The sequence below is a fragment of the Periplaneta americana genome, chromosome 4 (genome assembly GCF_040183065.1).
Source record: "Periplaneta americana isolate PAMFEO1 chromosome 4, P.americana_PAMFEO1_priV1, whole genome shotgun sequence".
NCBI classification, from domain to species: Eukaryota; Metazoa; Arthropoda; class Insecta; order Blattodea; family Blattidae; genus Periplaneta; species Periplaneta americana.
This window is the reverse complement of record NC_091120.1, coordinates 19,408,513-19,432,318: the sequence shown is the minus strand read 5'-3', so window position 1 is coordinate 19,432,318 and position 23,806 is coordinate 19,408,513. Positions and strand designations below refer to the sequence as shown.

The 23,806-nt window shown below is 37.9% G+C and overlaps 1 protein-coding gene across 2 annotated transcripts in view; it reads left to right on the top strand.

Annotated features, from left to right (window-relative positions):
- The window catches only part of Crz (Corazonin), a 30,673-nt gene extending 7,377 nt beyond the window's left edge, over positions 1–23,296 (top strand). For both annotated transcript variants that reach the window (XM_069825016.1, XM_069825015.1), the window contains exons 2-3: positions 20,390–20,686; positions 23,031–23,296. In XM_069825016.1, the coding sequence (XP_069681117.1) occupies positions 20,399–20,686; positions 23,031–23,165 (423 nt within the window). In that variant the 5' untranslated portion in view covers positions 20,390–20,398 and the 3' untranslated portion in view covers positions 23,166–23,296. The remainder of the gene's footprint in view (positions 1–20,389; positions 20,687–23,030) is intronic.
- The last annotated feature ends 510 nt before the right edge of the window (positions 23,297–23,806 follow it).

Genomic DNA, 23,806 nt, shown 5'->3' with positions numbered 1-23,806 from the left:
GTAGATGAAAGAAACGCACTGTCCGATATTACCCGATGTTCGATACTACCCAACTCTCCCCTATGTTTGTAGTATGTGATTAAAATATTACCACAGTCTAGTATATACAGTCACGAAGCTTGAGTTGTGAGGGTGCTGGGAACAATAGACTGTGCCGGTACTAGTATTTCTCATTGTCTATAATGAGGCGATATTAGCGACCCTGGTGGTTAGCAACTATCTATTGATGCATATTACTATTGATGCATATTACTATTGAGCTTCGTGACTGTATATACTAGACTGTGATATTACTTTGTTTCGCGATTCTAATAGCTTCTTATTTCTCTTCGTTATTCCATTATATTCTTTGCTCTTGAAAGAACAAGAAAACCGGAAAATCTTTTTCTTTGTGGAACTTCTCTTCATTACTAAGTAGAAATTTCACGAATTTGTTCACAAGAGTTTCTAACACAAGTTATTATTCCTAACACACTTCAATATGTCAACTGACACAGAATAGATAGAACAGAGTTTTATTTTTCCATAGTTTGGAGTAGACATACCGATGAACATAGTGTATTTGGTGCTGCCATCTACTACATCAGAGAAGGCATTGTTAGAATGGTCTTATGAACAGGCAGTATAAGCAGCCATCGGATGTGTTCAAGCAGGCAGTGTCTATAACACGCAATAGAAACAGGAACTCAATAATAGTAAAAACGGCCTTCTGATATACCCAACGATTATATACACGCAATATGTATAAATAAACTTAACAAAAAATGTAGCTATAACTTATGTTAATTTTTACGTTTTTTGGAAGGCGATGAGTTTATTTTGCTATGTAATAATGTTCTGAGAATTACACATTTGAACATTTTAAATATTTTGCATTACTTACGTACTTTAACAAAATCTCACCATTATTTCAATATTATAATGACATTCTTACAAAACATTTGAAAATTACGTAGTCCAATTCTCATAGTGTTAAACAGAACAAGTCAAAATCAGAATATATGTATAACGTAGGACTGTAGAAAATCACGTTCTGTCGCTATAAACCTGAATAATAGTAAATCATGTGATTAGGCTGAAAGTTAAGTTTTAAATGTTGTAAATATGAGTGTTTCTCTAAATATTTTTCGCTTAGTAACAGTACGCTATTCATTTATTGACAAAATGTCACAAGTATTTCACACAGTCTTGACTTCAGTTGATTCAAGATCATATGCAGGATCACGTTGTCTCTGAGAGAGAAATATTACCTTGCATCACACGAAAGCACAATTCCCATCTTGCCACGAGTCAAGATTCTGTATAAGAATTAGCGGCTACATATTTCATTTGTTTGTATTTTAATAAGCTACATATTAAGTTCATTACGTATAGGATACCAAGACTTCGTCAAGTATGTAAACACGCTGTTATAGCTTTCTCAGTCAATAGTATAAATAAAATTTCTAGTTTCACATATTAATACTGACAAGTTATTTTAAACTTTCATTTCACAATTTTTGTGAAGTACACATAAGTAATAAGTGACATATGTAGTTATAGTAGCAGTATTTTAAATAATTGTCACTCTTGTACATATACACCAATGTTATACAGTATTGTAATAGTTACCATAGATTTCGTCTATCAGAAAAGTTTATACATGTCCTCCATTTTGGCTCAAACTTGTTACAAAATTGGTGGACTCTAGTAAGATTTCCGGCAGGACGTTGCCTTTCTTTTCTCTAGTAAGGAGGATCATAATGCTTGTAAAGCTGGCGCCAGCGTTTTTGGCGTGTGTCCTAGATATATAGTGTCCAGTTTGTGAGCATGTTGCTAGTACAGCTGAGAATGGTACTACTTCCTATACACGTCACATCAGCCATTTGCCAAACACAGTTGTCAGACTGACTGCGGTAAAGGTAAAACACTCGAACTTAACGTTTCCATTACTTTTTCACACGCCAAAAACGGTAACGCGGACTGTACAGCAGCCTGAGGCTTATTGTGCCAACCTTCTTATTATGGATCATTGTTGATGTCCTGAGGACCGCATTACTATAAATATCGTGATTCTCTGTTTGTTGCCATCTATCGATTCAGCTACAGTCCGTCCTCGTGATCAGCAAGCCCCTCCGTCCCCTTGTGAATTCTGCAGCCTCCTCAGATCGACGTCATCTATTCGGATATCACGCTACTACATCCTGTTGCATCCTATATTAATCTTAAGATCAAATTACTGTAGGTATCGTGATTCACTAAGGTGCCATCTGTCGATTCAGCTACACAGCACCCAGGTCAGATGGAATCCGCTATGAAAGCCTCTCCTCCTGGGGCTTATGCAGCTCCTTCAAACAGGTACCACATCGGTTACATCTCCGATCGACCTTAAACTGTTGATAGATGATAGAGGAAGGTGAAATGAGTCCGAGGTCCAACGCCAAAAGTTCCTCAGACATTCTGTTTCAGTTGGTTGAGGGAAAACCTGTAAATCCTTGTTGATTCACACTGAATGTATAATTTGTGTTGGGAAGCCTGTGATCCAGGCGACACAGGGATTTTCTCCTGATACTCCGGTTTTTCTGTGGCATTTCAACCATTTCCCATCATATTAATCATTATAAAGAGTGTAATTTAGATCCACCACCTGTAGCGTACTCTGCATAGTCCCTGACGAACTAAGAGAAATATAGAAATCTTCTCTCTATTCGTGAGCTGCCACAATGGACAAAGAGTACTTAACCATATAAATGTTTACAAGTTCAGTGAACCATTAATTTTGTTTTGACAATGAAACTCCTACAAGTACATAGCTGCAAATACATTTTGTGATCGGTGGAAATATACCTAGTTTTAGAGAGGTAAGTGTTACAAAAAAGTAAAGAATGCTAATGAACTTGGTTTCATTTCGAATATAGGTGATGCTTCAGGAGAGCAATTGATCCTTTCAATGCAGCTAAATTTACAATCGGAATAATAGATGTAGGTATTCCAAGCCTCTTAAACACATCTTTCATGAAGAGAGTAGCGGTACCTCTTGCTCCAACCAGAAGTCCGATTACTTCAAGCTCTTCTAGCTGGTACTTTTGGAGGTAATATGGAATGGTAGGATTGTAGATATTCTTTTTTTCCTTATCCACTTCTGCTGTTCCTCATTCGTTTCGAAACGCACAGTGGGCTCAATTATGAATCCAGATCTTGTAGATTCCTTGAAAGCTATTATATCTATGCTATTATATCTAAACAGTTCTCGGCACTAGCGACATATATGATCCATGCTAGTACTGTATGAGCGAATAACGGCAAGTTAAGGGCTCTGATTTTGGACAAAAAAAAAACACATTTTGTCAATGAACATGTCTGGAAACATGAAAAGTGGCCTCATTACTAAACAATATCCGATCTGTGTATGACTTGAGGCTTTCCCGGCGTTTGATATAGAATAACTCTTCTCGGGAGGGAAGAAGATGGCAGAGCTAGCCGTGGAAAGCTTGGAAGCTAATCTCCAACTCACCTGGCTGAGAACCCGAGAAGAGTTATTCTTCAATATCCGATCTGAAAATCATCATATTTTCAATCTCATGAAGTATGTCCCCAGCAAAATCGCATCTTTTGTAATAATCATGTGGGACAGAGTAAATGATTCAAATGTTGCAGGCCATAAAACTTATTGCAGACCTTCATACGTCGTGACTTTTTTTTAATTGGTTATTTTTCGACGCTTTATCAACTGCTATGGTTATATAGCGTCTGAGTGAGATGAAGGTGATAATGCCGGCGAAGTGAGTCCAGAGTCCAGCGCCGAAAGTTACCCAGCATTTGCTCTTAATGGGTTGAGGGAAAACCCCGGAAAATCTCAATCAGCTAACTTGTCACAATCAGGATTTGAACCCGGGCTCACTCATTTCATGGTCAGGCATCCTAACCTTTACTCCACAGTGGACACATCGTGTCTTATTGACCTTATTTATAAAATCGAGATTATTCACTCGGTAGATAGCCATGATAACTACGATAGGACAAAAGATTAAAGAGTTGTTCTTCCATTTAGTAGATGTTTCATACATTTACAGTTTTTAATCGCAATTATATAAGAATAATTTAAAACTCCATTATTTTACGGTCACTCTGTATATATCTCACATATCCATATCGTCGGTTTACAGCAAAACACATTAATTACTATAATGTACAGAAGTACATATGATATTTTTTGAGTAGGTTATTTTACGACGCTGTATCAATATCTTAAGTTATTTAGCGTCTGAATGAGATGAAGGTGATAATGCCGATGAAATGAGTCTGGGTTCCAGCACCGAAATTTACCCAACATTTCCTCTTATTGGGTTGAAGGAAAACCCCGGAAAAAACTTCAACCAAGTAACTTGCCCCGACCGGGAATTGAACCCGGGCCACCTGATTTCGCGGCCAGACGCGCTAGCCGTTACTCCACAGGTGTGAACCATATGATATTTCCGCGTAAGTAATCACTTAGTGATTCAAGACGGCGTTTATTCCGTCGGATCCCGGCCACTTAGTCACTCGTAATGAGTGCACCTCTGTACATAGTGTTGGACATTATACCACTGTCACATATTTTGTAATACAGTACATGAGGGTAGGCCACCAAAAGGAAAACTGAGAGGTAGAACTTAAACTGAGGGGGATTCAATCCGGCAACGGAACTGGAATCCGGTGTGGCTTGGTGGATAAAGCGTCAGCATTAGAGCTGAAAACCCGGGTTCGAGTCCCGGAGCCGGAGAGAATTTTTCTTCGTGTTACCCATCCTTCATCAAAACTCATTAAGTAAAAAATCTAACTTGTGAGAAAATTACGCATATAATTGTATATAATACATGTGTATGAACTTAGAATTGGAAAATAAAATACACGTAAAGAGAAACAACTTGCTAAAAATAATATTTTGAGGATTCAGTTTTGTCAAGGGCTTTCAAACGCCTTTTTCTCAGAGGCTGTATTTCTGACGTAATGTATTTTGCGTGTCAATCGAATATATATTAAAAAAAAACACTTCTTTAATAAAATAAAAAGGAAATAATGGCGCAAACGGCAAAATTTCAGTAGTCACGGATTTCTTCTCCTGTAACGGATCGGGAATAAAATTGTACACTGGTCTACAAGCAGATACACTCATATTTGAATTAGCCTGGAGCGAAGGAAGAGATGTGAACAGGAAAGCGAAAATCGAAGCTGAAGCTGATGAATAAAATTAGCGTTGCGGTTCCCGATAACCCATATTTACATATGAATTCGTTTATCTGGTTCTGTTAATGAAGCGGAATTATAGATTAGTAATGTTAAAAAATACCACGTAAATCTATCGGTAATATTGTGGGGTTCAATTCCAATCGTATCTCAAGTTATACGCAGAACATGCTATACAGTCAGGTCAGGCGTATTTTTACTAGTTTTTATTACTTACTTACTTACTTACAAATGACTTTTAAGGAACCCGCAGGTTCATTGCCGCTCTCACATAAGCTCGCCATCAGTCCGTATCCTGAGCAAGACTAATCCAGTCTCTATCATCATATCCCACCTCCCTCAAATCCATTTTAATATTATCCTCCCATCTACGTCACAGCCTCCCCAAAGATCTTTTTCCCTCCGGTCTCCCAACTAACACTCTAACACTAGTTTCCATTAGAATTGAAGAGTCCACTGCAAGAATGATGGATGTCACTTTCTTGTCGAAAATGAACCAAGACTGTCAATGCGTAGCTTAAGACATATAGAATGTACATAGAGAGTTATATGGCATTAACACTGATAGTCATTGTCCAGTAATGATCGGAAAATCACAGTAAAGATTTGAGCGCTAAGCATTTCAAATTTTCAATTGCTTCTCCTGCAAAATGTATTCCAAATGACATCCATCATTCTTGCTGTGGACTCTTCAATTATTAAGTTAATATGTCCTTCACTGAAATGAGTTCTTTGTTTTTTTATTAGATCAGAGCATTGGTTCAGATCCTGCTGAAAGTAATGCATTTTAAAAACGATAAAATTTCTATTATGATTTCCTTCGGGAAGGATCTCTACCACTGAGAATAATTGCATATAGACCCACTTTACTCAAACTTTCAAGCTCATTTTTAGCACAATATGTATGAAGGTAAGGGTGTTTGAGAATAAAGTGCTTAAGAAAATATTTGGGGCTAAGAGGGATGAAGTTACAGGAGAATGGAGAAAGTTACACAATACAGAACTGCACGCATTGTATTCTTCACCTGGCATAATTAGGAACATTAAATCCAGACGTTTGAGATGGGCAGGGCATGTAGCACGTATGGGCGAATCCAGAAATGCATATAGAGTGTTAGTTGGGAACCCGGAGGGAAAAAGACCTTTAGGGAGGCCGAGACGTAGATTGGAAGATAATATTAAAATGGATTTGAGGGAGGTGGGATATGATGATAGAGACTGGATTAATCTTGCTCAGGATAGGGACCAATGGCGGGCTTATGTGAGGGCGACAATGAGCCTCCGGGTTCCTTAAAAGCCAGTAAGTAAGTAAGTAAGTATGTATGAGGCTAAGAGGGATGAAGTTACAGGAGAATGGAGAAAGTTACACAACATAGAACTGCACGCATTGTATTCTTCACCTGACATAATTAGAAACATTAAATCCAGACGTTTGAGATGGGCAGGGCATGTAGCACGTATGGGCGAATCCAGAAATGCATATAGAGTGTTAGTTGGGAAGCCGGAGAGAAAAAGACCTTTAGGGAGGCCGAGACGTAGATGGGAAGATAATATTAAAATGGATTTGAGGGAGGTGGGATATGATGATAGAGACTGGATTAATCTTGCTCAGGATAGGGACCAATGGCGGGCTTATGTGAGGGCGACAATGAGCCTCCGGGTTCCTTAAAAGCCAGTAAGTATGTATGAAGGTTTTTTTTTATGAACTGTGTACATGGAATAAATATTTTTGGTGTTTCCTGTGGCATAGACTTCACCTTTAAACTTAGATTTCCGTTAATTTACATTCTGCACGGAGAAATAGATCTGTGGCTAGTGTTAAGGTAGACTACGCAATTATTCAGATTGCTGTTTCTCTTACAGGGGTAGTTGTGTGGAAACTCCCCCTTCTCCATCACCAATAAACACACAACCCTCAACCGCGATAGGTATTCCGTTAAGGATGCGGAACCAATTACAGTATCGAAACATACAGTAGCTGTCTGTGCGAAGAATGCTTGAACTTTTAAAAGCTATTCGCTCCTCTACCACAGTTCTTCAGAAACGAGAATGCGTGAAAGCACTTCAGATTATTGGCAACTTTAATCAACATAAGAAATAGATGTTGAGCTCGAATCATTCCTTTAACATTCTATTATATTCAAGTAAACAGCTACAACGCTTGATGTTCCATGGAGAACTTAATCTTTTCTATTAAATCAAATGGTTAGCGAATTGCCTTAGAATTGATACTGTGAAACAATCTTCGTATTCTCTTTATCACTAACCCTTAATTTTGCAATGTATCCTATAGGATACAACACGTTAATAGTCTATATGCTGTAATTTTAATAGAACAATAGAGAAAAAAATTGTTAGGAAAATTAAAATTTCACAATACTATAATATCGTACAACATATGGACATTGCGATAGTTGTTTTCTTTACAGTCCGACACGGTTTAATAAACTAGTGTGAGAAATGAAGTTTTGCCAATTCAAGGTTAAGATGAATATGAGTACACGAATTGATCTGTACGAAATTTTATTCTTTCACGGTAACTGTGATTACAAAAAGAATATAACACATTTAATAATATCTGCAATACTGTTTATCCATGCCGATGCCTTGAATATGTTACGAGAAAATCCACAAACTGTTACTTGAAGTAAATAAAGAGATAAGTTTGGAAGTAAATCCCGAAAAGATAAAGTATTGATAAGATAATTGATCGGCAGAAGGATAAGGGTGTCATTCTTGATCCCACAATCCGTTTTGAGATGCATGAGCAACAGCCACAAGAGGTGTGTCGTGAAAAACAAGTCATCTATGAGCCTTGTTGTCAGCATCTTGGAGCACTATACGACATCACACATTGGACAGTTTTTGGGCTCATGTTCGGTGCCCGTGGCACGATCCCACGTGAAACTTTAAATCAACTTAAATAATATAACATTTCTGATGCAACGATTGATGCCATAGGATCTCACGTGTTAAAATCATCCTTAGCTATAATTAGTAATCATTTGTACCCAACAAAATTTTTATTGTAAATGATTTCCTACGTTTTCTTATCTTAATGTTTTTTCTTTTTCTTTCCAAGTGTCACAAAATTGTTTTGTTTACTTATTATTCTTTATGAATTGATTAGTAGGCCGATCTATCGAACCCTTATTTAGGGCGGCTTTTGTTTCTACAAATTATCTCTATCTATTGTGTCTCGTGACCAAAACATAGTACGAAATGTAAACAATTATCCTTTGAAAACGTGTAAAAGTTCAAATATCTTGGAGTAACAGTAACAAATATAAATGAGACTCAGGAGAAAGTTAAATGCAGAATAAATATGGAAAATGCCTGTTGTTATTCGGTTGAGAAGCTTTTGTCATCTAGTCTGCTGTCAAAAAATCTGAAAGTTAGAATTTATAAAAGAGTTATATTACCGGTTGTTCTGTATGGTTGTGAAACTTGGACTCTCACTTTGAGAGAGGAACATAGGTGAAGGGTGTTTGAGAATGAGGTGCTTAGGAAAATACTTGGGGCTAAGAGGGATGAAGTTACAGGAGAATGGAGAAAGTTACACAACGCAGAACTGCACGCATTGTATTCCTCACCTGACATAATTAGGGATATTAAATCCAGAATTTTGTGATTGGTAGGGCATGTAGCACATAATGGCGAATCCAGAAATGCATATAGAGTGTTAGCTGGAAGGCCGGAGAGAAAAAGACCTTTAGGGAAGTCGAAACGTAGATGGGAGAATAATATTAAAATGGATTTGAGGGAGTGGGATATGATGGTAGAGACTGGATTAATCTTGCTCAGAATAGGGACCAATGGCGGGCTTATGTGAGGGCGGCAATGAACCTCCGGGTTCCTTAAAAGCAAGTAAGTAGGTAAATTACCGGTTGTTATGTATGGTTGTGAAACTTGGACTCTCATTTTGAGAGAGGAATAGATGTGAAGGGTGTTGAGAATAAGGTGCTTAGAAAAATACTTGATGCTAAGAGGGATGAAGTTACAGGAGAATGGAGAAAGTTACGCAACGCAGAACTGCACGCATTGTATTCTTCACCTGACATAATTAGGAACATTAAATCCAGACGTTTGAGATGGGCAGGGCATGTAACACGTAATGGCGAATCCAGAAATGCATATAGAGTGTTAGTTGGAATGTCGGAGAAAAAAAGACCTTTGGGGATGCCGAGACGTAGATGGGAAGATAATATTAAAATGGATTTGAGGGAGGTGTGATATGATGGTAGAGACTGGATTAATCTTACTCAGGATAAAGACCGATATCGGGCTTATGTGAGGGCGGCAATGAACCTCCGGGTTTCTTAAAAAAGAGGGAAAAAGACCTTTGGGGAGGCCGAGACGTAGATGGAGGATATTATTGAAATAGATTTGAGGGAGTTGGGCTATGATGCTAGGGACTCATTAATCTTGGTCAAGATAGGGAACGATGACAGGCTTATGTGAGGGCGGCAATGAACCTCCAGGTTTCTTAAAAGCCATATTTATAAGTGTGTAACTGATTTGTATTTTGATATTAGCTACAGTATTTCAAGCACGAATATTGTGAAACGTGTGCCAGCAAAACGAAGGAAATTGACTGAAGAAGAAGAGACGAACCTCTGCTATCATTTTACATAATATCACTATACAACATTGACATCAGTTACATTATATTATGTGGATGCTGTAGTACACCTTATTGTCGGAATAAATTTTGACGTTATTAATATACAAATTCCACCTCTATCGTTCGATCATTCGAAGGTCTAATGTCTTGTCGGTAATGTTATTTTCATCACGGAATCCTCAAAGAACTTTCTATATTAAGTTAGGCCTATTATTTCCCATACAGGAAGATTCCTGGCGTTTTAGCATGTCATTCAAACTTCTTCCTTCCGCTCCATTGGGCAACAATTTGTCCTCGTCTAGAGACGGCCGATACCGATGTCAATAGATCACAAAAGCAGGCATATTATCATGTCAACGAGAACTCACTTGGAAAATTCAACATCGTATCCGTTCAGATGTGTGGGTTTATTGAGTGGGGGTTTCAGAGTCAGGGCAAGAATGGAATCTGTGCCAATTCTTCGGAAACCGATTGACTCCAGTTTAATATTCCTCCGTAATGAGGATCAATTTGTATGGTTTAAGTGATCCCATACCGATTTAAATGACAAACTGTCTTGAGATTTCAACTGTCTTCAAGTCGCTTAGCAACGTTCAAGTGAAGAAATAGGCGTTTTTATTTTGTTGATTAAAATTAAAATATTGTATTACTCATAGTCTATACTAATAATAAATCTGTAGCCGAAATGTTTCTGGTAATTTTCGATTTTCCAAAAATAATTGGTCCTAACATATATAATTAACCACCCTGAAACCGAAAATCGCTATTTTGAAATTTTTGTTTCCATGTATGTCTGTCTGCCTGTATGTTTGTTACCTTTTCACGCGATAATGGCTGAACGGATTTCGATGAAAATTGGAATATAAATTAAGTTCTTTGTAACTTAGATTTTAGGCTATATGGCATTCAAAATACATTATTTAAAAGGGGGGTTATAAGGGGGCCTGAATTAAATAAATCGAAATATCTCGCTTATTATTGATTTTTGTGAAAAATGTTACATACCAAAAGGCTCTTTAAAAATAATTTTCGATAAGTTCTATTCCTTGAAAAATTTTGATAGGACTGATATTTAATGAGATAAATGAGTTTTAAAATTAAAATAACTGCCATCTAAGGCCGTGTAATGAATTAAAAAACAAATGACTTCGTCTATAAGGGGCCTTGGACAGCAACAATCGAAAGCTATGCAAGATAGCCTACAGAGAATGTTTCTGTGTTTGTATGAAGTAATATCGGAAGCTAAATTAACCGATTTGTATAATTAATTATTATTTCACCATTGGAAAGTGTAGTTTCTCTAGAAGGACATAATGCTATAATGTTATTACAGTAACATCTGATATAATATAATGTAATGTAATGTAATATAATATAATATAATATAATATAATATAATATAATATAATATAATATAATATAATATAATATAATATAATATAATATAATATATGTAATGTAATATTATATAATATAATTTAAGTTATTTGAAGGGTTCAGAACCACAGTGGGCCAAACGCCATTTACTGAATACGTAGAAAACAAGGGTTAAAATTAAGTTATTACCATAATTCAATGGCAACCTATAACAAGTAAAATAAAGTATACACATTAAATCTAAATGATGTCAACGTTCATTAAGCTATGGTTGCATGTAATAAAAATTAGAAACGTGTTGAAGGAATTGTCATTGCACCAATGAGTGGTCTCTGGACGAAAATGATCGCACTTTAATATTTTAAATACAATTTAAATTAAGTAACATATTAAACGATTTATCCTTCTATCAAACACGAATGTTCCCTGGATCAAATGTCCTATTTTAATTATGTAATTACTTTATATTTATTTCTAACGGGTGCAGCGGAGCGCACGGGTACGGCTAGTTTAATATATAAACATGACTCAAGTGTGAACGAGACCGTGTCTGTGGTTACAGAGTTAGCGCCCTGGCTTTCTTTCCGGGCAATCCGGGTTCGATCCCCGGTTAGGTTTGGGTGGAATTTGTGGTGGACAAAACACACGTTGGAGAAGGTTTTACTCGTGGCAGTCCTGTTTCCTTTCATTTCACCTACACTATCTATTTTCCCTTCACTTCATCTATCATCTGTAATAAGTAAATATGCTGGGTGATATCTGGGCGTGGTACGGGTTTGCGATGTGATCGCTTGGGGCTCTGGGTTCGAGCTCGTCAGTAGATTTTAAATGTTATGTTTTATTTAACGACGCTCGCAACTGCAGAGGTTGTATCAGCGTCGCCGGATGTGCTGGAATTTTGTCCCGCAGGAGTTCTTTTACATGCCAATAAATCTACTGACATGAGCCTGTCGCATTTAAGCACACTAAATGCCATCGACCTGGCCCGGGATCGAATCCGCAACCTTGGGCATAGAAGGCCAGCGCTATACCAACTCGCCAACCAGGTCGACTCGTCAGTAGATGATGGAACCTGAACTACAGGACCTAGGAAGGATGTTGCGCCTGTCAGCGTCGGATTCACAAATGCAACCTAGGTCATCTGTCAGACTCGAATATCATCGCATATAAGGCGTACAATGACCTAAATGAGGATCCATACCCGTGAAATAAACTAATAAAGTGATAATGCTTTTGGTTACGAATCCAGAGGAGCGGGATTCACATTCCCTGCAGCAAAGCGCAGAGTAACAAAGGACAATCATTTGTTATTTCAGAGGCTTTTTTATTTGGTTCTGAGGAAAGTGATTTTGTTACAAATAATGATTAGTTTAGCCTTTCTTCGAGATGGTCGTTCTAGTACACAGTATTTGAATTTCAACAAATAACTGAAATTAGAATTATTAGTTTTTTTACTTGGTTATTTAACGACACTGTATCAACTACTAGGTTATTTAGCATCGATGGGATTGATTATTGCGAAATGGTATTTGGCGAGATGAGGCCGAGGATTCGCCGTAGGCCATATTACCTGACATTTGTTTTACGGTTGGGGATACCTCGGAAAAAACTGAACCAAACGGGAATTGAACCCACTCCCGAGCGCAACTCCAGGTCAGCAGGCAAGCGGCTAGGTCGACTGAGCTACGCCGGTGTCCATTTATTATTTTCATAATTTTAGAAATTAATTTTTATTTTATTTTGTTATAAATAAATATTATGGAGTTGCTTATGGTTGTATGTATGGTGTTCTAATATTCAATTTTCAATAACTAACTGGAATGATTTCCAATTTATGTTATATTACTGTCACATTCATTACTTGTAAATGTGTTTCAACCATGTCTAAATTATGTAGCATGAAGAACTTTGTCTTGAAATGGAAGAGACAAATTTAAATTTAATGTATATGTTATCTTACAGTGTCACTAATAACATATCTAAAGTTCATTAATTTTGGTTAACGTTTTCAACAAAATGGTACAAGACTTTTGAACCATCCTGTGTATTTAAAAATGGTATGATTATTTTATATTTGTTTTACATTTTTTGGAAGTCTATAATCAATAATACATAAATTGTTTATAATATTCCAAATGCTTAACTAACAAGGAAAGGGTTTCGGCTCGAACAGGAATTTTTGGTTAAAAATTTGTACAGACGTTTACTTCATAATGGTGATGAAGACTGTAAAAGCATTCATTTGTGTAACTCCCCGTTTGGTTGATATTGGTCAATACACTTCTTTAAAAATGTACATGAGGATTCTCTATAAAATGCATGAAACAGCATGGAGCAGAGCAATAAGCACAACACGCAGAAGCAACACCTGAACAATCTTCTGAACCACACTCCAGTGCTGAAAAATCAAATGCCACCTGAATTACATTTTTCAAGTCCGAGACTTGTTCAGGATTCACGTAACCAGCTGACTGCCAGGAATACTGAAGCATAGGGCGGTACACTGGAGCAGACAACTGGTTATGAATAACAGAGCGCATTTTCATTATAGACACTCGATTTCCCAAATTAAGTTCTGGATTCTCAGCAAGAGTCCTTATGCAATCTGTTATCCTCCGAGCATATATTTTGTTTTGTCTAAGGAAATAGATATTCAGAGGCTGGATATATTTAGTTTTTTTTTTTTAGGTGGAATGATCATACATTCCACGTCCTAGCCTTGGAATGATTCATTTATTAAGGTTGCGTCCTTGTTTGCATTCAATGACTCACACAACAGTGTACATTTTTGATTAGCTGCAATATTTTCAGACAGAACGTTGGAGAAAAATGTTCTTAAATGGGCTTTAAACATTTTACAACTCGTACTAGCTTCTAGGCTAGGCTAGGCTTACGGGTAAGGTGTCCCATCCTCTTAACTTGTGCAGTGCTCTCCCCACCCCTCAACTTGTACAGTGCTCTAACAGACAAACCACACATTACACAAACGAATGCTTTTGGGAGTTTCACAGAGATGTAAAGATGGGCCTGTATACAAATTTTGGATACGAAATTCCTGTTCGAGCCGAAACCCTTTCCTTGTAAGTTTGATGTATTATTTTGACTGGGGTAATTATATTAACCTCCTTGGTAGTAGTAAGTTGTGAAAAACCTTGGTAGCAGGATGGTTAAAAATGTATACGATAAGTTTATCGCGTCCTTAGAGAGGCTCTTGGAACTGATAATAACTTATACGAAATAGCTATTTGCTTATATTATGTACAGGCAAGATGTTGCACCTCGTGTTTCTAGTCTCCATGGTAATGTTGACTGCACGGTCCGCAACTCCTCTCATCCGTAACGGATTTCCACTGCATTTTTCGTTGCATATCTTAAATATTTACCCTATGAATGTCGCATACTATGTTTTCACACCAGTAAACCTCCTTCGGTGATAGAAATCGGTTTCTCTTGTTATTGACACACGTTGCCTGTGAAACACAGCAAGGTAGCTACCGATTAAATATGAGTTAAAACGAGTGAATATTTACTTACGTTGGGCAATATCGGAGTAAGTTGTGAAACAAAGCAGGCCATGAAATATCTGTTACAAAGCAAGTGTTGTGGCCTGAGCCCTGCTAGCTGTTCAAAATGTGCTCTAAAGTTTTTATAGAGTTGACCGGCTTGGTGGCATGCCGCTAACCGCTTGTCCGGCGGTGAAACTCGCTCTACAAAGGCGTGACGACAGCGATATTGAATTAATCTTTCCCTTTATAACAACGAAAACATCAATATAGTCCTTCAGCTAGGGTGTAAATAATAAGGTAGGCCATAGTACGAGCTTATAGGGGCAATTGACTTTTCTTTTTAATTTCATTGTAAAGTTGTTTCTTAACATTAATTGATGGTGAATTTTTAATAACTTCAGGAGGTGTTGTATAATAGGTCAGAATGATAAATGACAAAGTGTTTTGAGCTACAGTCCCTAAGATCATTTCGCTCCATATTCATCTGATAATAAGCTCATAAAAGTTAGAATGTCGGCCACTGATGTAGCTCAGACGGTAGTGCGTTTACTTGCTTATCCGAAGCAGCGTAGGGCATGGGTTCAATTCCCTCTTGGTCTGATTACCTCGTTTGGTTTTACCGAGGATTTTCCCAAAACGTAAGGCGAATGAAAGGTAATCTAAGGCGAATCCTTGGCCTTATCTCGCCAAATACCATCTCGCTACCACCAATTTCATCGACTAAATAATCTAGTAGTTGATACAGCGTCGTACTATAAACTCCCATGTTTAAGTTCAGCTCAAAGCGAATAATTCAGCAAATCACAAGATAGGAGTGATTAGGTAATGGATGATCCAGAATCGAATCTTGGATGGTTCCAGGCTCTTATGTTCAATGATTATTGTTAGGGGAGAAAAATTTCCTCCGGCACCGGGGATCGAACCCGGGCCCTTGGTTATACGTACCAAGTGCTTTAACCACTGAGCTACGCAGAAGTTCAATCCACAGCACCGGATCTAATCTCTCTCCTCCAGTGTTTTTCCTTTTGTAGCCTGACTCCAAGTTCTACATATAAGTTGACATATTATATTATATTATATTATATTATATTAAGTCAAAAGCCATTATACAAGGAGCGCACTCAATTTGACTTGGTGGCCGGGATTTCACAGTAATATGCACCATTGGGCGAAGAATCTACGTAAAGATTAATTTTTGGTCCTACAGAATTCTGTAGTAAATGGAAATATAAAAATTGGAGATTTATCCTTCGAAGAGGTGGAACAATTCAAATATCTTGGAGCAACAGTAACAAATATAAATTACACTCTGGAGGAAATTAAACGCAGAATAAACATGGGAAATATCTGTATTCGGTTGAGAAGCTTTTGTCTTGTAGTCTGCTGTCAAAAAATCTTAGTCAGAATTTATAAAACAGTTATATTCTGGAACTTGGACTCTCATTTTGAGAGAGGAACAGAGATTGAGAATAAGGTTCTTAGGAAAATATTTGGGGCTAAGAGGGATGAAGTTACAGGGAAATGGAGAAAGTTACACAACGCAGAACTGCACGCGTATTCTTCACCTGACATAATTAGGAACATTAAATCCGGACGTTTAGAGATGGGCAGGGCATGTAGCACGTATTGGAAAATCCAGAAATGCATACAGGGTGTTAGTTGGGAGGCCGGAGGGAAAAAGACCTTTTTTTAGGAGGCCGAGACGTAGATGGGAGGATAATATTAAAATGGATTTGAGGGAGGTGGGATATGATGATAGAGACTGGATTAATCTTCCTCAGGATAGATACCGATGGCGGGCTTATGTGAGGGCGGCAATGTACCTGTGGGTTCCTTAAAAGCCATTTGTAAGTAAGTAAGTATGTCGGTAGATGGCAGGAATAGTTTTAATTATAATCCTAGAGCTTTTGTTTGTAATATTTCAACATTCTTATCTAGATCGCAACTCTAAATTAAGTAAAAAATAATTTCCAGTCATGGGAACTATCTGTAAATATAACTACTACCATAATGATCTTGAATTGTAAGAACACCAGTGATTGTAATTACCGTTTAGTAATTGAACTGTAGTTTTTTAGACGAATGGAGGTATTGACCTTCTTTCACAACCTCCTGTAACAGCAACATAGGAACCCAAAGCCCTGTTCTTTCAGTGCATTATACATACTCATTCTCTTGGAGGGGTGGGTGTTAATAATTTCTGGCCAACCGTCTGATCAAAGGCTTCTCACGGTAAATTCATACTTGTGCTTTGTTCACGTCCATGACCGTCAACAACACCAGCCACTCTCCTCAAACCTCGATCTACGTGGCTACGCTCTCCTCCTCTGCGTCTCTTTGTTGCCTTTAGCTTTAAAGATTGCGGGACATTTTTGGCGATGTGGCTATGACGAATAGATTAAAGCAATCTTACATTTCATCATACCCAACGACATAATGAATGTTCGTATTTTCTTTTTTCGCCCAACATAGCGCTCCACAGAATTTCAAAGGGACGAGAAAGTTTCGGACATATGCTTATTTTTTTATAGTCTAAAATCTTTTAAGTACACTCTACTTAGAAATGTTTTTAATGAACAGAACTAGACTCTTGCGGAAGTTTCTAAATAGTCTTAAATGACCAAGTTGTTATTTTTTTTCTCCTCTCTCTTCTTTTCTTTCTTTCCTTTTTTTTTATTATCTTGATATATTACTTAATCATTTGTATTTGTATGCCATTTAGCACGACTTTGCTAATCAACATTTTATGTATTGTAATCCACATGTATTCTCCTATTAGTATATTAACTGTATAATATATCTCAAGTGAATTAATCGTCTTCATGTATATTATTGAAACCTGGTTGAGTGGAAGAGAAGGCCTCATGGCCTTAACTCTGCCAGACAATAAACCTACTACTACTACTACTACTATTACTACTACTACTACTACTACTACTACTACTACTACTACTACTTACGATTATGTCCCCATGTCGTATATACTGTAACATCAAATGGGAAGACATTATGACGGCATCTGAACCAACCACGTACATATTCGGACAATAATATGCCCAAATTCTCAGCGCAATTGAAGGCTTCAGAGCCATAGTGGGCCAAGCGTCATTTATTAAAAACGGAGAAAGCCAGAGTTAAAGTTAAGTGAATACCATAGTTTAATGAAGATTGACATATAATAAATTTATCATATATTCGTTATATATGAGGTTTCGCCTACCTCACTGAATATTACACGACTACTATGAAGTAGCCAATGTGTATTATCACCATTTAATTCGAGAAAAATTCGTTCCGTAACATTACCCGAGAGGAGTTCGGCCGACATAGTGGATCGTGTCCCGGCATAGCTCTGTTGGAAAGAGCACTCAGCGCGTAGAGCTGAGAGGTCCCTGGTTCGATTCCCGGTGCCGGAACGAATTTTTCTCGAATTAAATGGTGATATAATAATTTAGTTTGAATGTGTATACTTTATATTACTTGCTATATGTTCCCATTGAATTATGGTGATAACTTCATTTTAACCCTTGTTTTCTACGGTTTTAGTAAATGGCGCTTGGCCCACTATGGTTCTGAACCCTTCAATTTGTTTCCTTCTGGGGCTCTGCAAAGACAGATTTGTGCCCCTTACGAATATGCAACATACCATTCGTTTACTGACGTTTTATCTAGTGCGAAGGAATAGTATTTGTCTAGGTTGGAACCAGCGAAGCGTATCGGCACAGGACACAAATAATCCAGAATCTTATGTTTTTTGTTTTACAAAATGTAATGAAATAAAATCCTGAAATTGTGTTACAATATGAACAATAATACAGGGTGATCCGTTTGAGAAAACATTAAATAATAACATAATAAAATGAGAACTGTTGCTATTTATTGTTAAATAATTTGTACATGCATTCTAGAAGAATGAGAATTTACCCCAAATTAGACCTCAACGTGCCCACCATAGCGAATACGACACAGTTCATATCTTGAGGCTAATTCCTCCCATGTGTGGTCTAACACCTCAGGGGTAACTTTTTCAAAAGCTGAGAGAATCTTTGCTCTGAGATCATGAATATCCCTGAGTCGCTGTTCATATATATCATCCTTCACGAAACCCCAGAGAAAGAAATCGGATGTTGTCAGGTCTGGGGAATTTGGAGGCCACATAATTGGCCCTCCTCGACCACACCAGATTCGTTGACATGTTGTGCATGCCATCTCTGCAGACAGTCGTCTGAGCCTTTTCTTGGAACTTGCTCTCGTAGCAGCGCTGACAGTAGCTTCGGTTTCAGAAAGACGCTTACGATTAACAGTATGTGGCATATTAACAGACCCAGTTCCTTCAAACACTGTAATTATTGATTACGTCTATGTATACCAGAAAATAGTTTGTGCGCGTTGCTGCGGAGTCGCCATTTTATTTTATGCCATTGTTGCCCAACATGTGACAGATGAATTAACTTCAAACAAATTAAATAAGAATTCTTTGAGTTTCTCTTTCTTTTAATACCAGTCTCATTTCATAATTCCGCATACTTTGTTAGCAATTATTAATTAAAATGTGGGAGGTTTGAAAGGGACACGCTGTATTATAAGCAGAAACTCCAGAATTATTAACTTTGCATATTCGTCATCACAGACGCTCAAAATATGTATAGAAATGTTTTTTCATTATTTTAATTGGTCTGTAGTAAAATATGCATTTGCATACGAATCCTGGCTCTACTGATGAAGCTGTGTTCTTTTGTATGTATTTATTAACACTACATTTGGGTATACACCCGGTAGTAGTGATATATAATATACAATAATTACAATTACATAAAATGAAATAAAATAAAACAAACGTAAATGAAATAAAATAAAATAAACGTAAATCTATAAATAGTAGATGCAATAAACCTAGGACTATAAATAAAAACTATTCTGTAATAATGCCTACGATAAGCAAAAGTAAATATAACTTATAAGTACTTCTATTTCACCCACCTATTACCAATTTAAGTAATTACATATCACTTTAATTAATTACATACGAACTTAATTACATATCATCTTAATTAATTACATGACACAACTTAAATAATTACACTGCACCTCCAATTAAATTTTCAGTCTAATCTAATCTTCTCAAACTTCTACTTAAACGAAAGTGTTAATCGATACAACTATCATTATGTTTGGGCAATGATTGGATGGGAAGGATTGTTGGGAATGTTAATTTTATTTTCCGATTTGAACGACGAGCAGTTTGAGGCAATAGACTCTGGTTGGTATATATTTATTTTATTGGGTTATTTTACGACGCTGTATCAACATCTAGGTTAGGTAGCGTCTGAATGAAATGAAGGTGATAATGCCGGTGAAATGAGTCCGGGGTCCAGCACCGAAAGTTACCCAGCTTTTACTCGTATTGGGTTGAGGGAAAACCCCGGAAAAAACCTCAACCAGGTAACTTGCCCCGACCGGGATTCGAAGCCGGGCCACCTGGTTTCGCGGCCAGACGCGCTGACCGTTACTCCACAGGTGTGGACCGGTTGGTATACTGTCCTTTAATTCGAAGAATTGTCTTTCCAACTACAATGTCTTATTTTCGGTAGCCATAATATTGTCATCACAGGAACCGATCAAACGTGTAGCGATATTTCTGACTCACCCTGTATATGGAATTTTCTCTCAATTGCAGCTCGAAGCCATGCACTTCCACAGATCCTCAGCTTCCCGCAGCAGATCCAACAAGCTGCCAGGACTTCTGCTCATCCTCAGCTGTCTGACCGGAGCCATCCTGGCGCAGACGTTCCAGTACTCTCGCGGGTGGACCAACGGTCGCAAAAGAGCCGGTCCTGTGCCACCCATGCTCATCCCTTCATCCGTGTCTGCCGCAGGACTTCTGCAGAACGCCGAGGACACTGCCGTCATTTCCAATCCTTGCAGCCAGCTGCAGAGGATCAGATTTCTACTAGGCGCCCGCAACCCCCAACAGGTAATGTCTGCAAAGCCTACAACAAAAGAGAGAAATGTTGCTGTAGTGAAGACGTGAATATGTTAGCAGAAAATTCACAAACTATTAGGGAAAAGTCGGGAACTTTACTCGAAGCAAGCAGTGAGGACTCTCACTTTCAGAGAATAAGGCGCTTAGGAAAATATTTGAGGCTAAGAGGGATGACGTTACAGGAGAATTGAGAAAGTTACACAAAGCAGAACTGCACGCATTGTATTCTTCACCTGATATAATTAGGAACACTAAATCTAGACTTTTGAGATGGGCAGGGCATGTAGCACGTATGGGCGAATGCAGAAATGCATATAAAGTGTTAGTTGGGAGGCCGGAGGGAAAAATACCTTCGGGGATGCCGAGACATAGACGCGAGGATAATATTAAAATGGATTTGAAGAAGGTGGGATACGATGGTAAAGACTGAATTAATCTTGTTCAGGATAAAGACCTATGGTAGGCTTCTGTGAGGGCGGCAATGAACGTCTGGGTTCCTTAAAAGCCATAAGTAAGTAGCGAGGTAGTTTTTGAAGTAGATTAAATTCCGGAAAAAAAAAAACAAAGTATATGATTATATCTCGTGACCAGAACATGGTACGAAATGGAAATATAAAAATTGGAAATTTGTCCTTTGGAAAGATGGAAAAATTCTAATATCTTGGAGCAACAGTAACAAATGAAGAGTCCACTGCAAGAATGATGGATGTCACTTTGTTGTCGAAAATGAACCAAGACTGTCAATACATAGCTTAAGACATATAGAACGTAAATACAGAGTTATATGGCATTAACACTAATAGTAATTGTCCAGTAATGATCGGAAAATCACAGTTAAGCTTTGAGCGCTAAGCATTTGAAACTTTCAATTGCTTCTCCTGCAAAATGTATTCCAAATGGCATCCATTTTTCTTGCAGTGGACTCTTCAAATATAAATTACACTCGAGAGGAAATTAAATGCAGAATAAATATGGGAAATGCCTGTTATTATTCGGTTAGAAGCTTTTGTCATCTAGTCTGCTTTAAAAATACTGAATGTTAGAATTTATAAAACAGTTATAGTATGGTTGTGAAACTTGTAGTTTCACTTTGAGAGGGGAACAGAGGTTAAGGGTATTCGAGAATAAGGTGCTTAGGAAAATATTTGGCGCTAAGAGGGAAGAAGTTACAGAAGAATGAAGAAAGTTACACAACACAGAACTGCACGCATTGTAATCGTCACCTGACATAATTAGGAACATTAAATCCAGACGTTTGAGATGGGCAGGGCGTGTAGCACTTATGAGTGAATCCAGAATTGCAGTTTCGAGATCTGAGGAAGAAAAGTCTTTGGGGATGCCGAGACGTAGATGGGAGGATAATATTAAATGGATTTGAGGGTGGTGAGATATGATTGTAGAGACTGAATTAATCTTGCTTAGGATAGGGACCTATGGTAGGCTTATGTGCGGGCAGCAATGAGCGTCTGGGTTACTTAAAAGTCATAAATAAGTAGTGAGGTAGTTTTTGAAGTAAATTCAGAATAAAAACAAAGTATATGATTATATTTCGTGACCAGAACATGATACGAAATGGAAATATAAAAATTGGAAATTTATCCTTTGGAAAGATGGAAAAATTCAATTATCTTGGAGCAACAGTAACAAATATAAATGACACTGGAAAGGAAATTAAATCCAGAATAAATATGGTAAATGCCTGCTATTATTCGGTTGAGAAGGTTTTGTCATCTAGTCTGCTTTAAAAAAAACTGAAAGTTAGAATTTATTAAGTTATATTACCGGTTGTTCTGTATGGTTGTGAAACTTGGACTCTCACTTTGAGAGAGGAACAGAGGTGAAGGGTATTCGAGAATAAGGTGCTTAGGAAAATATTTGGGGCTAAGAGGAAGGAATTTACAGGAGAATGGAGAAAGATACACAACGCAGAACTGCAGGTATTGTATTCTTCACCTGACATAATTAGGAATATTAAATCCAGACGTTTGAGATGGGCAGGGCGTGTAGCACGTATAGATGGATCTAGAATTGCAGTTTGGAGATCTGAGGAAGAAAAGTCTTTGGCAATGCCGAGACGTAGATGGACTGGATTAATCATGCTCAGGATAGGGACCGATTTGTCTAATTCTGGAGTGTGTTCAATGAAAGCATTTTACACTATTTTGAAATGGTGAAATAGGGCTAAACATGGTACAACATAGAAGGAGAAACATTTAATGCAGAACATTATTCAGTCGTCTTTTCATTGCTGCCTTCCTCTTCTTTCTCAGCGGCATGATCAGTGTCTGCAAATGCAGAGCTATCACACTACTAAGATCTGTCATCATGCTTGCAGTTCTACTTTCCCTGCGATTCGTGGCGGGACATCTCTGAGATGCCATCCGAGGACGTCAGCGAGCGCTTCAGAAGGAAGGCCCCTCAAGACGTAGCAACCCTCTCCGCGGAGGGCAACAACTCCGTCGAGAACTGAAGTCCACAATTCCTAATAAGAATATTGTATCGTACTTGCTACAACTACGTATGTATACGCCATACATTGGTTTTTAATAAAGTCACATAGCCAGTGGTGCGTATCCTAACGCAGTACTAACATTTTCTAAACGTCTTCTTTCATTTTAACATGAACCTAACCCACCTTCTTCTTAACTTCCTGGACGTTGGCTATTATTGTAAGGGATTGAGGAGTTCTAACCTGGGGAAAGGTGAAATTGTAGATACCTAGATTTATTTTATTTTATTGGGTTATTTTACGACGCTGTATCAACATCTAGGTTATTTAGCGTCTGAATGAAATGAAGGTGATAATGCCGGTGAAATGAGTCGGGGGTCCAGCACCGAAAGTTACCCAGCATTTACTCGTATTGGGTTGAGGGAAAACCCCGGAAAAAACTTCAACCAGGTAACTTGCCCCGAACGGGATTCGAACCCGGGCCACCTGGTTTCGCGGCCAGACGCGCTAACCGTTACTCCACAGGTGTGGACTCCTATGGTGCTATTCATAGACATTTCGCAGCACGCGCTACGAGCGTACTAAGCTAGCTCCGGCTATCCACTGGTTACTAGTACAGAATTCAAATTATATCCTGTCGCTAAGACTGGTTTATGAATACG